General features: G+C 42.5%; 1 protein-coding gene across 1 annotated transcript in view; it reads left to right on the forward strand.

Moving 5' to 3' along the window:
- LOC110170284 (pro-neuregulin-3, membrane-bound isoform) overlaps positions 1-18676 on the forward strand; it is a 636481-nt gene that overhangs the window by 563804 nt on the left and 54001 nt on the right. Inside the window, exons 2-4 of the mRNA XM_055162470.1 lie at positions 4386-4515; positions 13987-14060; positions 16277-16279. Of these exons, the coding sequence (XP_055018445.1) occupies positions 4386-4515; positions 13987-14060; positions 16277-16279 (207 nt within the window). The remainder of the gene's footprint in view (positions 1-4385; positions 4516-13986; positions 14061-16276; positions 16280-18676) is intronic.

Below are 18676 nucleotides of genomic sequence, written 5' to 3' on the forward strand. Positions count from 1 at the left end.
GTCGTAAGCGAGTGTGACGTCACCCATAGCGTTCCAATGACAGGTATGGCTCAGGGTTTGCTAAACCCAACTTTCCAGAAAGGATAACCCAGGAGACAATACGGGCAGACCTGGTGGGACCTGATTCATGGTACATCTTTCATCTTCTACTGCTGTTTTCCTCATAGCTGGTGTTTCAACCTAGCCAGGCTAGCGCCACCTAGTGCCTCTGCTCAATTTCTTTTCTCTCCAGTAACTAGGTCAGGAATCGGAATACACTAGACAGTTTGTAAGAACCCCAGAAGTTGCAGACTGTGCGATAACCAATCAGTGAAGAGCCATACATTCTGTGTTGGCAACGATTCCCGAGATCGAGGAGATTGAAAACAAAGAAAATGTTTGGTGAATTTAATCAAAGGGAAAGACGTTATTTCCCTTCTTCCTACGGGATTTGGGAAAAGCTTAATATACCACTTAGCCCCGTTAGGAGCACATTATATACGTCACGACCAAATAGCAGCAATTGGTTGAATAAAAAAAGTACCTGCTACCATCGACCGAACCACTCCTAATGCTGTGAGGTCACCAAAATCACCAAACCTCACCAAATCAACCAGGAAGCCCTGTTCACCTTGGACTGCATGAACGTTATAAATGACAGCGCAGAGCGCAATGTCAAGCTCAGCAAGTTCAGCTCAGCTCACTGGCTCTGCTAGTGGAGAAGAACATTATCAAAATGTTCTGCAGGTGGTTGAACCATACAGAATGGAAACACCATACCTGAGAAAGAGAAAGATATAGACAGTGTGATTAATGTGTATATATTAAGAATTGTTAAATAGTTTCTTTCTTGCAGTTTCTGCAGTGATGTGATCGCTGTATCGAACCGTTGTGGTGAAGAGGAAACTGAGCCGAAAGGCAAATCAAATTCATTTACTGGTCATTCTACGTTCCTCCCCTCACTTATGGTCATGAGCTCTGGGTAATGACTGAAAGGACGAGGTCGCTGATACAAGCGGCCGAAAAAAGTTTCCTCCGCAGGATGGCTGGGTACTTCTTTAGAGATATAGTGAGAAGCTCAATAACACACGAGAGGCTCTGTCATCTGTTCAGAATGCCTCCTGGGCGTCTCCCTCAGGAGGTGTTCTGGGCATGTTCCACTGGAAGGAGGCCCCGGGAAAGACCTAGGACATACTGGAGGGACTATGTCTCTCGGCTGGACTGTGAACGCCTTGGGGTCCCTTTAGAGGAGCTGTAGGAAGTGTCTGGGATGAAAGACGTTTGGGAGTCATTGCTTAGACTGCTGCCCCCACAACCCGGCCCCAGATAAGCGGAAGAAAATGCATGGATGGATGGAGTTCCTTATTGTTGCTTTGACAAGAAGGTTACAGTGTAATACGTCAGATAATGGACAGTCATAATATAATAATTCCTGTACTGTATTGACTAAATTACTTTTCACAATTTCAAGTCTTTGAGTTCTAAATTTGTTAATTTCAAGTTATGTAATGCGTTGTAGGCCCTACATTTGTTACAATTCAGAACCTATTGGTTATTCAAAGTCCTTGAAGCACCAAAGAAATGACACTTTTGCCATATCTCAGAAACTAATGATTATAGAGACATAACTGGTACCAAATGATTTGCAATGTCCATATTTCTATTCAACTTCCATTTATACTATAGGGCTAAATTAATTATTTCTGATGTTATTAAAGAAAAACTGATTTTTCAGCTCAGATTTAAGGCTTCAGCAGGCACAAAACTTCAGAGGCTTGGTGGACCCAGTAGACATCAATAGAATTTCATAAAATTTCTCATGGAACATTACTTTGGCAAGTGCAAAAAATATACTAGGTACAGATTGAGGCCTGGAAGCCTGAGAGTTCTGCGCAGTATCTTTGCTGTTCCCAGTACTGCACTTTTCTGGACTGAGATGTTCGTTGTTTTTCCCGGTATCTGTTGTAGCCACTCGTCCAGTTTAGGGGTTACGGCCCCAAGTGCTCTGATCACCACAGGCACCACTGATGCCTTCACTTTCCAGGCTTTCTCCAGCTGCTCCTTGAGCCCCTGGTATTTTTGTAGTTTCTCGTGTTCCTTTTTCCTGATATTACCATCGCTTGGTGTCCACCAACATGCCTGTGCTTTGTTTCTTATCCACCACCACTATGTCTATATATATGTGTGTGTGTGTGTGTGTGTGTGTATACACACACACACAGATATATATATATATACATACATACATACACACACACTTTTTTTTCCAAATCAGATTTTTTTTTTTTTACAGATTTGTCCATGTCAGTCAACTGATAAGCTCAATTGTAATTTTTTTCAAATTCGACCCAGGCCTCAATCGTATCTGAACTGACTGCAGTCTGAAAGCTCATGTCACATTCATGCGACCTAGATGCCATCTATGGTGGGCTTAACACCGTGCGTAAGCACCTGTTGCCTGCCGGTACAGTCCAACAGTACACGCCCACACATGATGTGTTTTCATGCACTGTCTGGATGCCTCCCCATGTGTTCACTCCCCACGGCAGAGTGCAACCCTCCCCTCTTCCGCTCCCTGTATGGGCTTAATGCTGCTCTACATTATATTTTGATCTGTATCTGTATAAAAGAATAATCGCAGGAGGCTGTTTACCGTGAGGCTGTTTACCGTGAGGTCCTAAAGTGTGTTTTCTTACCCTGTTTGCGGATTTCCTCAGATCCTCATGCTCTTTCTGTCATTGACTCCATTTCATTTCGTGACAATAATACACTGTGTGCACAATTAGGCTAATGGGTATTTTGACCATATCATGATTTTTATGCATATTCTCCAATTCTAAGCTGTATAAACTGAACTTTTTATTGGATTAAAGCATATCAATTGATGTGTATTTTATGTAATTAGGGAGGCTGTGGCCTAAGTAGGTAAAGACCCTATATCAAGGTGTGCCAGAATTATTTGGCAGCTTCTTTTCCTCAAGCAAATTGGGTTAAAAAAGAGAGAGACAGAGTCAAACAGAGTCTGAAAAATCAAACATTGTAAAAAGTCTTTAAGAAGGATGCAGAACTCTTGAAATTGAAAAAAAAGACATTGGGGAATGATCACAGAACCATCAATTTTTTTGCTGCAAAGAGTCAACAGTGTCACAAGAAAGGTGTAGAGAAAAAAAAGAAGCAAGACTTCCAAGAGATTTAAGGAGAATCAAACATGAAGCTACCAGGACCCACTCAATCTCCAGGCTGTCATATTCCAGAACTGCAACCTACCTGGAGTGCCCAGAAGTACTAGGTGTTGAGTGTACAGAGACATGGTCAAGCTAAGAAAGGCTGAGCCTTTTTCAAAGGTTTTATGGACTGATGACATGAGAGTGACTCTTGATGGACAATATGGAAGGGCCCGTGGCTGGATCAGTAATGGGCACAGAGCTCCACTTCGACTCAGACGCCAGCAAGGTAGTATGAGCTGGTATTATTAAAGATGACCTTGTGGGACCATTTCAGGTTGAAGAAGTCTGCATCTTTCAAGGGGACCATTATTTTTTATGCAGAACAATACTCCACTGCATACATCAAAGTACTCCACTGCGTGGTTAGCCAGTAAAGGCCTTAAAGATGAAAAGATAAAGACATGGCCTCCTTCCTCAACTTGTGGGCTCTTCTTAAATGGGAGATTTATGGTGAAGGCAAACAGTACCTGGACCCCAGGAAGAGTAGATGGTGTCACAGACATCAGCTAATGGGGATCCAAATAAAATAAAATCAAAACGTACACCTTTCTGACCAGTGTCTGGTCAGAGAGGTGTACTTCCATCTATGATTTCTTGTGCTATTTTACAAGTGGATCTATTCTGGTAGGGGACTCACATTTTGGATTTCTTTTTTTTTTTCAGCTCTGCAGAACTGTGACATTTGTGAGTTTGTTACCTGCCAGTAGCATGTATAAATGTATAGATCTGATATTTTGAAAACAATAAAAACATTTTGATTAAAAAAAAAAAACATGTAAGAGAGTTTGTACATTTGAAGCCCAAAACTTTTAAGTAAGGCTTCCTGGTGTCTGTCCAGTCCACCCAAGCATACAGTCCACTGCTTGACTGTAGTGATGAATGGTGGGACAAGACACACTCTCAGGCTGCAAAAGTGTGATCACACTCAATTCATCACACAGGGACACATTATTACTCGTCCAACATTCATCTTCAGGGCATGGCACAAAGGGCTCTTGGCTTCACATGCACATGCCACTTGTTCTTGAGCTGAGGAGCTGGGGAAACCCTCTGCGCATCAATGATGATTTATGAAACTTGAGATATGTTTAACACAAGAACAGAGAGGCCATTTAAGGCAGGCTGGTAGAAAATGTATGTTGTGATTGTGCTCATGCTGTTGTGTTGTTGTGTCCTCAGCTTCTCCCACTGTGCCACCACTACACTCAGAGCACTTCAAACCATGCCATGAGAAGGACTTGGCCTACTGCCTGAACGGAGGAGAGTGCTTTGTCATCGAGACTCTGAGCGGACCACACAAGCACTGCAAGTAAGAGCTGCCACCCTCAGCATGTCCATATCCAATCTAACATTTATTTATATATGACCATCATCTACTTCTAAAAACTGACCCCTCTAGAATCCCCTTTTTTCTTAGACCAGTTGGGCTGTGGTGTGCTGTTGCACACAGTCTATTCTGTTTTCTGCAGCATTATTTTGTCCATTTAAATTTTTATGTGTGTCTCAACTTTTAACCAGCTGGGGGCGCTATGATTATGATTATGACATTTGTCACATGACTAATCCAATATGGCAGACTTCCAGTTTGGGAGGGAGCATGGTCACAATATACTTTTTTGTCCCTAGTCCCATGATGCATCTGTGTACCAAATTTGGTTTGATTACTCCAAAGTTTTTGTTGGGCATTCTACTGGTGAGGACAGATGTTTGGGCTGTTGCCATGGCAACACAATGGGAAATGGTGTGTGGGTGTCACTGACTTTTTTGATTGAGACCATGTCATGAAATTTATATGTCTACAACAAAGTAAATTTTTGGTGTTCCATGCAGTTTCTTATATCAATCTGTTCAGGGTCAGGGTGTCCACCAATGATTAAATTTTGAGTGAAATCGGCCAAACTTTGTGCGAATTATCACTCGTCAAAGTTTAATGGTGAGCCGCAAAAACAAACCCGAAATTTGTACTGTTGTTACGGCAATACCTTTTGATCTTTTAAAAAGCTTTTAACAACTTTTAATGTCTGACTTGTCTAGATCAGGGGTGCTCACACTTTTTCAGCATGCGAGCTACTTACAAAATGACCAAGTCAAAATGATCTACCTAATACAAAGCTAAGCAAACTGCACTGAAACAATCTGTGCCCCTTTTTTGGGCCCTCACCCACAATTTGAGAACCCTTCTTTAAGAGAACTTCCTCTGGCACTTTACACAAAACTGTGAAAAAAGTGAAGGAAGTAGGTAAGATTTTTAAACTTGTTTTTTAAAGTTCCAAACTGGAGTTGCATTCTTTTCTGGTTTTGCTGTGATATTTACCAGCCTCTGCACATTTACCAAACCAAACGCACATTGTGACAAACACAGATGCATTTGTGCACTTTTGTTAGGCAAACTTCAGCCAAATGTGGCAGTAGGTCGGTTCTGTAGATCTGTTCTATGCTGTAGACCTGCTTTGTGCCAACACTGTAACACAAATTTAGACTCGTTTTTGCTTCACGTTTCGTCTTGCTCTTCTAATCAGCGCGTACTGTGGGAGGGGCTTGTTTTCGCTGTATGCAGGAACGAGCGAGAGCATGAAAAGGCGAGGGGCTGACGTGAGGCAGATGGACAGGTAGGATGTTTTTGGAAGTTTAACCTCGTCGAGCTCGTGCATAGGGAGCGTGTGTATTTGTGATGTGCCGTAGAGTCTCCACGGGTTTCAAATGAGCGCATAGGCTGCACTGAGACGCCCCACACACTCCTGCACCCCGGTACAAGTTTATAGCTAAGAGCAGCGGCCATAATGAAATATGATCGCACTTGTTGAGTGTCAGACCTTGAGTGAGAGACAAGACCGAGTCCAAACACGAGTCCGAGACGAGTACTAAGACACGGCGATCTACCCACACGACCTTGGCGATAGACTGTTAGATCGCAGTTGACATATTGAGCACCCCTGGTCTAGATGGTACAAAATGATTCTGGTGAGGATGGGTCAAACACCCTAGGACGAGTTCATTCATATACGAGGACAGGAAATTGCGCCTTTGGCGCCGAGTCCAATATGGCCAACTTCCTGTTGTGTAATATATTTTCCTGTTTGGAATGACAAGACCTATCCACCACCGGAATTTCGTTTGTCTACGACAAAGTTCATTCTTCAGGTATAGCCATAGGTAGGGTGACCATATTTCCGTTTGTGAAAACCCGGACACCTTGGGGGCTCGACATTGAGCTACAGTTGTCCCTCACTTTTTGCAGTCTCACTGTTTCTCAGATTTTTTGTGTGCAATTTTGCATGCTTTTTTTTTTTTTTTTTTTTTACAGCGTATGAACGTGTATTGTGTATTACAGGCGGGTAGTAATTACACACGGGTGGGTCAGGACTAAACCAGGTCTAAACCAGGACTAATCTTGGACTTAAGAGAGAGAACGCCGAGCAGTTTTTCCTCAAAGCGCGATCGGGCAATTGCCGCGTTTACCTCCATGAGGTGCGGAGCTGAGCCGTTCCTTTCTCCTGCGGTCACCTCCAAGCCTGTCATGACGGTGAGTCTTGTTTCAGTTCTGGTTTAGGCTTAGTTCAGTCCATGTCATAGGCAGCGCAAAAGATTGATATAATCTCAGGTTAATGGGCAGGTGCGGTGTTGTACTGTGCGGATGCAGTGTTGCACTGCAGGTCTCCAAAAATGGAGCGGTGCAGGACTCTGTGCTATAGGCTCCATTACGGAATAAATGAATCTTCAGTTCATTACATAAAGAAGGAGGAAAATAACAAAAGGACAACAGCAGCAAAAAGTTTTAAGAAGGAAATAAAAAGGGTTGCACTTGTCCTGTCTGAAAAAAGTGTATAAAGTGTGTGCTGAGGGCTTTTACAGCCTTAAAACAGATATAATAATTATAAAATATAAAGTTGACTACTTCTTGGATTTCACCTATTGCGGGTTATTTAGAACGTAACCCCCGTGATAAACGAGGGACACTGTACTCTCACCTCGCAACCTGTGCACATGGCCTCCCACTTGTCCTGACCGGGATGGATAACGGAAAATTTCTTGTACAAGTCATTGTTAAATGCGCATTTGCCCTTCGGCATGTTGCAGACTGACAGACTATTTGTGTCTCGCTCCTTCTGAGTCACAGAGAACTACGAGAGACGATCAGTTTAATGCCCCCAATGAAGGGTACTGAAAACCCGGACATTTGCATCACTTTATAAAAAAAACCCGGACGCCCAGGCCAGGACACAAAATACGGACATATCCGGGGAAAAACGGACGTTTGGTCACCGTAGCCATAGGCGCAGTGTATTTTGATTTTGCAGGGGGCGCTGTCACGCCACGAGTTTTTTTGATGTGGAGGATTTGTAAATTCCTATTTTGGCATTCTTGAATTTTGTGCAAAAGTCATACACAAGTCAAGACAGGTCGTCGAACTGTACCCAGATGATTAGAAAAATAATAATAAATATATAAATATAGCCGCAAGCGGCAATGATCGGCCCTTATGTGCGCCTATGCCGCTCCCTGCAAACGCCGCACCCAGCAAACACTATGCCCTGCAAAACGCTGTGCCTCACATTGACCCTAATAACCTTAACCCTAACTCTTAACCTAACCCATTCATTTTTCAAAATTTTTGCATGTGTTTACTGAAAAAAAAAATCCAAGATGGCCGACTTCCGGTTTGTAAAGGGGCGTGGTCACAATATACATTTTTGTTTTTATTGCCATGATTCATCTGGCTACCAAATTTGGTTTGCCTATGCCAAAGTTTGTGTAAGGACGTCCTATTGGCAAGGACAGAAATTTGAGAAATTTGTTGCCATGGCAACACAATGTAACAGGGGTGTGGGCATCATTGAGTTTTTATTGAGATCATGTCATGAATGTGGATACCAAATTTTGTGTATCTATGACAAATAAAATTTCCATACAAATTTTCTAGGGGGCGCTATTGCACCCACTTTTCTTACATCAGTCTGTTCAGGGTCAGGGTGTAAAATCTGAGGGAAACTGGACAAAGTTTGTGCCAAAATTTGTCAATTTTACCAGTGCAATAACATGGAGAGTTTATGTCATCGCTATGGCAACACCATAAAAAAAACTGACTTTTGGATCAGGATGCCAAAATGGAATTTTGTGCAAAATTTCAGAAATTTTTGAACAAGTATTTGGGAACAAATGATTTTCTTCCATATTAAATTTTGTTTCAATCTATAGGGGGCGCTAATGCACAAAATTTATCATTTTTACATTAAGTAGCTTTAGGGCAGAGAGTTTAACAACTGTTCAAATTTCTTTGAAATCAGAGTTCGTTTGAGCAAATGAGAGCAATTTGTAAATCTCCAAAATTGTGTGCATTGTTTGTTGCTTCACTGTTCAGAGACTGTAAGATGTGTGTGAACAATTTGGATAACTTTTGATTTTCCAAGTCTTGAGATAATGTGGACCAAATTTGAGCTCGTTCAGGTGAACGCCCAAATTTTAAGCCAATATTGCTGCCCCTAGTGGAGCGCACGGTGTTGGCGTAATAATATTTTTTTCCTTGTCTTGACATGATCAACTTCTGTGTCAAATGTCATGATTGTACGTGCAAGCTTTTTTTGCCCTTATTCGTATTCCCTAATGCATTTTTTGGGGGGCGCTGACGGAAATGGAAATAGCCAAAATTTAGAGAAGTGCGAGTTTTACCAGATGTAAAAATTAGGGGTGTCAAATTATCGCGTTAATTGCGATTAATTAATTACAGTCATATTTAGCGCGTTATGTTTTTTAATCATGTTAATCTAATTTTTAATCTCTAACTTTACTGTTTCTGTATGCGAGTTGCCTTATTATAAAATCTGTTTTTATGTGTTGTTGGGACATTGCTTCCGCAACGAATTATAATTTTCATTCCCGTTCTCACCCGCATCTGCGATAAACCTGCGATCCTTGAAAACAGTGAGTGCGTACACATGCACATCAGTATCCTGGTTATGTCAGTATTCAGGTTACTGTGTATACATGCGCACTGAGAAACTGGGACACTCATACCCAGTATACATGATCAAATGTAGTATCCCGGTTTCTTGACATAATCTTACAAATGCTCAAGCGCAAAAATTAATTTACATCAGTTTAATAAACCAGGAAAAATACAAACCATGAGCTCCTTTAGCAGAGGAAGCTCACGAGGTTTAACCAGCAGTAAGGAGCTATGAGATATCTCACAATTAAATCCCACATTTAAATCTTCTGCATAAATAAACTCAACTTTACAACATAACCAACAAACCATAACAACTATAGAGCCACATCAGCCCATTTGATCACATAATTCAGCTTTGATCACATTTGTTCATGCTTTACAGAAACAAAACTTAAAACTCATTTGCATAAACTGTTAACAACGATAAAAACAGCTCGCTCCTTGTACCGCTGATGCGATCAGCTTCTTTTGGACTAAAGGACAGGACTGAGTGGATTATGTGTGTTCTTTTTGTGACAGAAGAGGTGCTAATGATGGTGTGTTCAGTGTGTATATCATATAGGAGATAGTTCATGTTTTAGCTTTTCAGTGATCATATGCGTGCAAGTCATATGAGTGCACATTGTACATGTGCAGGTTTAACATAGCTCTTTATTTTACAGTTATTTCACTCATGTATGGTCACTTTATTTATGTTGGTCACTTAATTTATGTCACTACTGATGCGGTGAAAAGACTATATTACTATACTACTATACCCGGGATACTGAAACCGGGGTACTGCGTATACATGCACCATGAAGAACCCGATCATAACCGGTTACTGATGTGCATGTATATGTGGTTATGTTTATATGTTGTAAAGTTGAGTTTATTTATGCAGATTAGTAATAGTAATAATAATGATGATACTGTGGAATGTAAGTGACTGCATCTGTTAAAGTTTGTTAAACAATAAATGATTTTATAAAGTCAGTTTTTTTTTGTTCTATATTAGTCTTTTGATCTGCCACAATAATGTAATAATGAATTTAAATGAAAATACCTCAAGTTGAGAGCTTTTCTTAGCAATCTTTAGGTGAGATTAAAAAGACATTAATTAGATTAATTAATTACAGATCATAATTAATTAATCTCTCAATTTTTATCACTTGACAGCACTAGTAAAAATTTCAGGACTTTTTGTCGTTGTTCAGTGGGTGAAAAATGGGTGAGTTGGTTAGGAGAAAAATAAGAAGAAAGAAGAAAGAAGAATATTCTGATACGAGAACAATGTTCCGCTTTTTTTGGCCGACAAACTATACATTTTTGGAAACCTCTGGTGCATTGCTACTCATGGCGAGGGTCCCTGGTCACTACGGGCGAGTCACGTCACGCCATTCAATTTTTTCGCCAGTAGGAGCATCGCTTTGCGATACTAATAGGCCCTTCACCAGCCTCTGGCACTCGGGCCTAATAAGCGCCAGCCTCTGGTGCTATTGCATCCATTTTAGATTTTATAATATAAATCTGTTCAGGGTCGGGGTGTCCACCAACGATTAAAATTTGAGTGAAATCGGCCAAAGTTTGTGCAAATGATCAGGCATCGAAGTTTGATGGTGAGCTCCACAAACTAACCTGAAATTCGCACCGTTGCCTTGGCAACACCATTTGAACTTTTAAAAAGCTTTTAACAACTTTTAATGTACCACTTGTCTAGATGATAAAGAATGATTCTGGTGAGTCTGGGTCAAACGCCCTAGGACGAGTTCGTACAAGTACTAGGACAGGAAATTACACCTTTCGTGCCAGGTCGCACAATCAATCCAATATGGCCGACTTCCTGTTGGTTGCCTAGCAGCCGCGTAATATACTTTTTTTATTCGTATTCCCATGATGCATCTGTGTACCAAATTTGGTTTGGTTATGCCAAAGTTTTTGTTGGGTGTCCTATTGGCGAAGACCGATGTTTGGCCTGTTACCATGGCAACACGATGGGAAATGGCATGGCGTCATCATTGACCTTTTTGATCAAGACCATGTCATGAATCTGTGTACCAAATTTTATATGTCTATGACAAAGTACATTTTTGCACTGTCGTGCAATTTCCCTAGGGGGCGCTATTGCGCCCATTTGAGATTTTCTTATATAAATCTGTTCAGGGTCGAGGTGTCAACCAACGATTAAAATTTGAGTGAAATCGGCCAAAGTTTGTGCCAGAATTTGTAGATTTTAACAATGGAATAACATGGAGAGTTTATGTCATCACTATGGCAACGCCATAAAAAATATGACATGGGTGTCATTGACTTTTGGATCAGGATGCCAAAATGGAATTTTGTGCAAAATTTCTGAAATTTTTGAACAACTATTTGGGAACAAAATTCTTCCATATTAAATTTAGTTTCAATCTATAGGGGGCACTAATGTGCCAAATTAATAATTTTCACATTGAGTAGCTTAAAGGGACAGTTCGGATTTGTTGACATAAATCTGTATGTCATCCCCGTGTGCAGTGTCGTGCATCACACTGACTTACCCCCAACAGCGTCTGGTGAGCCGAAATACTGGCTGTTTTCGGTGCTGATGAAAGTAGTCCGGCAAGTTGGCTGGGGACAGTAAAATAAAGCGTTTTTCTTCTCAAAACAATATGTGTTCAAAAGAATTTGCATCACAAAACCATCGTCGAATAAAAAGTCAGACCTCATAATCACTTGGCACTATTTTCTTTCCATTCGTATCACTGCGCGCTGCCGCCAGGTGACAGCCGCGCCTGGTTCACTTTGTTTACTGCTCAGAATGTTAGCGGCAGACAATAAAGACTTTGCCTTTATCACAAAGCTAAGGGGAAATCTTTGTGAACCCAAATACACTGATGCCGAAATTCGCCAAATGGAGTTAGAACGGGCAGAGAGAGAAGAGAGACAGAAGTGGTACAAGTTGAAGATGGAGCCACAGCTGGAGCCGTGAGAGACAGAGTGAGCCACAATCACCATCACGTCATTTAGAAACTCAAATACAGCGAACATAGAGCCTATACTGTGACTGAAGCATGGACTACTAATAGAAACATGGAATCATTCACACGTCCATGTATAGCTGCTGCCAAGTGTAGCTGCCAGTGTAAGCAACAATAGTAATAACAGTCGTTATGTTTTGTAGAAGCTTCACTGGTGACACTGAGTGATTTACAGCACACAGCGTTACAGCTGATTCTTGAGCCTGTCTGCTTGTAAATATAGCGGCACCTCTTTGTTTTTACCTGGTTTGGTTTCCACGTTGAAGCCAAAGGCAAGAAGCCACAGTTGCCTCAGCGCAAAATCCGTGACAGGAAAACTGCGGAATGTGTGTGGAGATTCAGCCAGATTTTTGTTCTTACAGCCTGGATAATCAAGAGTCTGCACTATTTTTTACATATATATATTCTTATGTATCTTATACAAGCTTATATAATTATCACTCTAGCTCTCACATTAGCTCTCTCGCGTTGCGGCGGTCTGCGCATGTAAACACTGCCGAACAACTGAAGAAAGTGATGGATCCATGTGCGGCTGTCACCTGGCGGCAGCGCGGAGTGATACAAACGGAAAGAAAATAGTGCCAAGTGATTATGAGTTCTGACTTTTTATTCGACGATGGTTTTGTGATGCAAATGTATCACTCTTTTGAACACAGATTGTTTTGAGAAGAAAAACGCTTTATTTTACAGTACCCAACCAACTTCCCTGACTACTTTCATCAGCACCGAAAATGGCCAGTATCTCGGCTCACCGGGCGCTTTCGGGGGTAAGTCAGTGTGGATGCACAACACTGCTCACGGGGATGTCATACAGATTCCCCACGTCACCATGGGGTCAGTGGTGAGTGACGGGCGTGTCTGCACCATCTCGTCGGGGTTGCCCCCTGACCTCTCAATGACATCCATTCATTTTAGCAGTAGTAAATATGGCTCAGGCCTTGGGCGTGGGTTACTGGGAGATTGATGTTCGTGCCGGGGGCGACCGAGGACAAAGTTGCATGTCGTCCTGTCGCATTCACCCATGCGCTTGTCGCTCCCCATTCGCTCCTCGTAGCGAAAGCAACAGGCCCTATGCCCTGTCGGGGCTCGGGCCTAATAAAAACTTGTACAATCACACACACAGAGATCCCAGTAGATCTGACATTGTCTACCCAAGCTTTTCCACAGAGACCGAGGTTTCTGGGTGGATTTTCTATTGGAACATGTGTGATTCAGTTTTAAAGATGAAAAGAAGTCAGAAAAATAGGTTCTCTCCCTGCCAGTTTAAACAAACTTTGCTCAGCTGAGTGGATTCTAAACCTGAGGCCAGATGCTTGTTTCCAGTGTAAGTGTCAAAAGGACCATGAATCTGAAATGTAAAGTCAGAAGGATTTATAGAGTATCACATACGTAAAGCTACAACGTAGCTAAGCAAAAGAGAAAAGTATAGCTAAGGGATTTCCAGAAAGGTATGGGGGAAAGCCCTAAGATGTGTGTGTTTACAGTTTTTATAATAGTGTGCATCAGTAGGTGTGTGTGTGTGTGCGTGCGCGTGCGTGTGTGGGTACAACAGCAACAGCAGGACCACTACAACTCATTGAACTCACCCTTTCTTGACTTTAATCAACAATGTGTGTGCGCCTTACTGCTATCAAGTGTAATAGTAAAGTTCATTGCAAAATGTGGATACTTTATATTTGTGAAGTGACTTTGTTGACCCCTCTTTGTTGTATCTGCTCCTATCAAACAATAAATCCATAAATAATAAATTGAGCAATTTTTGTATCTTTAGTATGTCCAATAATTTATAATGTTTGTATTCTCCACTAAGTCGCTTACTGCTTTTGTTTTACAGATGCCGGGAAGGCTACCAGGGAATCCGCTGTGACCAGTTCCTCCCCAAGACTGACTCTATTCTCTCAGACCCAAGTAAGAATTACATAAGATAATTGAAGAAAAAATACTGTTTACTGTATACCTGTATTAAAGGGAGTAATTGATACAAAAGATTTGAATGTTAAAGTTAAAGCTGAGTTAAAGCATGACTCACATAGCCTCTGTGAATGTTTGACTTAGACTAGAAGTAGAGTTTGGGACATTACTTCACAAATATTGAGAAACATTACCAATCCAGTATAATCAATGATCTTAATTGTTAATTAATGTTAAAGAAGACAACCGGTGGACCCAAAAATGCAGAAAAAGGATTTATTAACAAAAAATAGGCTTAGGGGGGAAAATGGGTTTCCAGGAGGAGGGCAGGACGGGTCCAGGAAGGTATCAGGCAGGAGGTAGGTGGTGGCTCAGTTTGGCCAGAGGTTAAGAGAATCTGAGGTTAATGTGATGAGGCTGGCTCCACCCAAATGTACTGAAGAAATTACAAGAAAACTGAAAGTATATAAAAATCTTCAACATTCACAAAAATATTCAACATTCACAAAAATAGAGAAAGCCTGAGTATAAGTTCACCACTTGATGACGGAGCAATCTGGTACTGGAGAGAAGGTCAGCAGGTCGGTGAAACTCCTTCAACATGTTGACATCCAGGATCAGGGCACGACCAGCCCACGACCGCTCCTCAGGACTGTAACCCTCCCAGTCGGCTAGGTACTGGAGCCCATGGCCACATCGATGGGCATCCAAGAGTATATGCTGGGTGACCATCAACCAACTGGTGGGCGGAGGGGGCTGGAAGGAGAGCACAGATGAAGTGCACAGGTTTAATTTGAGAAACGTGAAAGGTTGGATGAGCATGTAGAGCTTGTGAAAGTGTAAGACGAACAGAAACAGGATTAATCACCATTTCAACTTCAAGTGGTCCAGTAAATTTCTTGGATTCAGCTTTCAAAGGGATGTGTTTGGAAGATAACCAGACTTTCTGACCTGGAGTGTACTGTGGTGCTGGGCAGTGACATCTGTCAGCCAAGGACTTATTTTGGGATGAAGTTTGTAACAGGGCCTTCCTGGTCTCCTTCCAGATCTCACGACACCTCCGCAAATGGGCTTGGATGGAGGTTACTGCAACTTCAACCTCATCTATGGACAGGAGGGGAGGGTGATAGCCAATGGAGCACTGAAAAGGGGAGAAACCAGTAGCAGAGGAGGTTAATTATGTGCGTACTCTACCCAAGGTAAGCGTGAACTCCAGGATGCAGGGTTGTGATTGGCTACACAACAGAGAGCAGATTCCAGGTGATTGGTAGGGATACCAGGAAGACGGAAAATGTCTGATGTGACCAGAAGGGGGTGTGTGAGATGATTTTTTCTGAGAACATACAGTGCAGGCAGACACAAATCCCCGAGTGTCAGCGTCCATTGTCGGCTACCAAGAATGACGCCTGAGGCTTGACAAGGTATGCTTAACCCCAGGATGGCAAAAAAGGAGTTATGGAACCATTGCACATCTTCAGTGCATACAGCAGATGGGACATATAGTCTTTTGAGTGGTCCACCTCCTGGACTGGGCTCGACCTCCTGCGCCTTCTTGACATTGGCTTTCACCTGCCAACAGAGAGCTCCAAGAACACAATTAGCAGGTAGAATTTCCTCAGGATCAGACTGCTCAGATGGATCAAACTGGCGAGAGAGTGCTTCGGGTTTACATTTTTTGAACCAGGGTGGTATGTGATTGTGAACTTGAACCTCCTGAAGAACAAAGCCCACCTGGCCTGGCGTGAGTTTAGTCTCTTAGCAGACTGGATGTAGGCTAGACTCTTGTGGTCAGTCCATAAAATGAAGGGTTGCTCTGCTCATTCTAGCCAGTGCCACCACTCCTCAAGGGCAAGTTTGACTGCTAGGAGTTCTCTGTTGCCCACATCATAGTTGCACTCAGCAGGGGCTAGCCACCTGGAAAAGAAAGCACATGGGTGGAGTCAAAAATTGGACTCAGAGCACTGGGAGAGTACAGCACCAACTCCCACAGCTGAGGCATCAACCTCAACAATAAACTGCTTGGATGAGTCAGGTTGAATCAGGACTGGAGCAGTTGTGAATAGTCTCTTAAGCTTATTGAAAGCACCATCTGCCTCAGGAGTTCATTGGAATGGAAGCTTTGCAGAGGTTAGACGGGTGAGAGGAAACCCAACCTTACTGTAATCCCAAATTAATCTCCTGTAAAACTTGGCAAAGCCGAGGAACCTTTGCAGTTGGTTTTGAATACAGGGAGGAGGCCATTCAGAGACAGCCTTGATTTTCATTGGGTCTGCTTTAACTTGTCCACTTTCAATTATGAAACTCACATTTCTCACTCTTCACGAACACTTTATTTTCCAGAAGCCTTTGCAGGACTAGGCGGACATGTTGGTGATGTTCCGATAGGTCTCTGGAAAATATTAGAAGATTGTTCACATAGACAAAAACAAAGACATTAAGAAAGTCCTGAAGGACATCATTTACTAGAGCTTGAAACACGGCAGGTGCGTTTGTGAGTCCAGACGTCACGATGTTTTAAAGTGCCCCAAAGGTGTGTTGATTGCTGTCTTCCATTCATCTCCTTCTAATGCGGACAAGATGGTATGCATTACACAAATCCAGTTTTGTGAAAATGGTGGCACATTGCAGTGGTTCAAAGGCAAAAGAGATAAGAGGCAAGGGATATTTGTTCTTCACAGTGACATTGTTCAAACCTCTATAATCAATACATGGTCATAATGTCTGGTCTTTCTTTGCAACAAAGAAGAAACCGGCCCCCACAGGAGATGAAGGTGGACGGAATATACCTGCAGATAAAGAGTCTCTGATGTATGTTTCCATGGCCTCCCTTTCAGGGTGGGAGAAGTTGTGCAGGCAAGTAGGTGGTAGATTAGTTCCAGGAAGAAGGTCTATGGCACAGTCACAGGGCCTGTGTGGTGGTAAGGATAGTGTTGTCTTAACTGAAGACCTCCCCTAGGTGATAGTCCGGTGGAGCTGAGGTTTAATACGGAGTAGACAAAGGTTGATGGGATTTGATCTCTTCTGAAGGAGGGACAGCAGCCTGCAAACAAGACTGGTGACAAAATGAGCTCCAGCTATCTCAATCTCATTAGTCTATTACATGGTTATGAACCTTAAGCCAGGAGTAGCCCAAAACTAAGAGGAGAGGAGCAGAGAAAACAAAGAAACCTGTCTTTTCGTGATGGTTGCCAGACATATGTAAGTGAATGGGAACAGTGTGGTGAGTAATTTTAGCTATAACTGTACCATTCAAAGCATTGACCTGGACAGGTTCTGGAAGAGGCTTGGTGGAGATCCCCGCATGGAGATCCTCCGATTTGAGTCTATGAAGGTTTGCTGCGCCCCAGAGTCCAGCAGTACTTGCAGAGGAAGTGACTGGTTCTTGTGACAGAGGGTTGCCGGTAACAGGAGTCTGGGTTGGTCAGTGGGGATTTTAGAAACCTCACCCATCAGTACCCCCATTACTGGACGGACTGGACATTGATAGAGAAAATGGCCTCCTTCACTGCAGTACAAGCATTCACCAGCTCGGATTCTCCGTGACTGCTCTTGAAGACGCATTTTGGCCCAGCCAATTTGCATAGGAACATCTGGGGGATTGAGAGGGAGGGGGCAGAGCAGAAAAGTTACTGACAGTCTGAATTTGGGCTGTAGATGAGGAGTGAGGCACAGAGGATGTAGTATGAGGTATTCTCTTTCGTTTTCGCTCCCGCAGCCTGTTGTCAAAACGAATAGAGAGAGAGATTCATTCCTCCAGATAGACAGGGTCATCTTGGACAGATAGTTCATCCTTTAGTGTGTCACTTAACCTATGCCAAAAAACTGTTTTTCAAGCAGTTTCTTTCCACCCAGACTCCTCACCCAAGAGCCGGAACAGAATGGAGTAGTCTGTCACTCTTGTTTCCCTGGTGGAGATCTGAAAGCCCCTTAGCTGCATTCACCTCACAATCTGGGTGTGCAAAAATTCTGAACAGGTGAAACTCTCAATGCCTCTGCCACCCAACATAGCTTCAGCCAGTAGAAAATGTGAGACTGGCAGGAGAAGACTGTCATATATTGCAAGAGGAAGCCTTTACTTTTACCCAGGTCCCCATTGTATGGCTCTGAATGTGGAACTGGAGTTTCACCGGGAGGGTGTACAGTGGAGGCACCATCAGAGGCAGCTACAGGGGTTGGTTTACTGGGTTGAGAGAGACGCTGGGCAGAGAGTTGATTAGAAATGTGCTCCACCAACCTGGTTAAGTTTGAGACTTGGCTCCGATATTTAAATTTGATTCTCTCAGAATCTGTAGTGACTTGTGGTGTTGGCCTAGTAGATTTCCTTGGGTGGAAATTATTTTCTCCAGTTCGTTGGGTTCTGCTGGGTAAGAGAGAGGGGAGAGGGAGCAGGAAAGGAGGGGTAGAGCAGGATGAAATCCTCACAATTAAATAACATTCTAAATGTTTGTAAACCTGTACCATGTACTTGTACCATATCACTGACCTATCTATCTGGGTATCTAGAAATAATTGCTATTAGCCAAAACAAATTGTGGTTTATGAATATTTATTCACCAAAACAAGACAGTATTTGAATATGATATATGTGAATGAGTGTGGCTCTAGACTGGTGT

The sequence above is a fragment of the Boleophthalmus pectinirostris genome, unplaced genomic scaffold (genome assembly GCF_026225935.1).
Source record: "Boleophthalmus pectinirostris isolate CB_2022bp ecotype Guang Dong unplaced genomic scaffold, ASM2622593v1 HiC_scaffold_5, whole genome shotgun sequence".
NCBI lineage: Eukaryota > Metazoa > Chordata > Actinopteri > Gobiiformes > Gobiidae > Boleophthalmus > Boleophthalmus pectinirostris.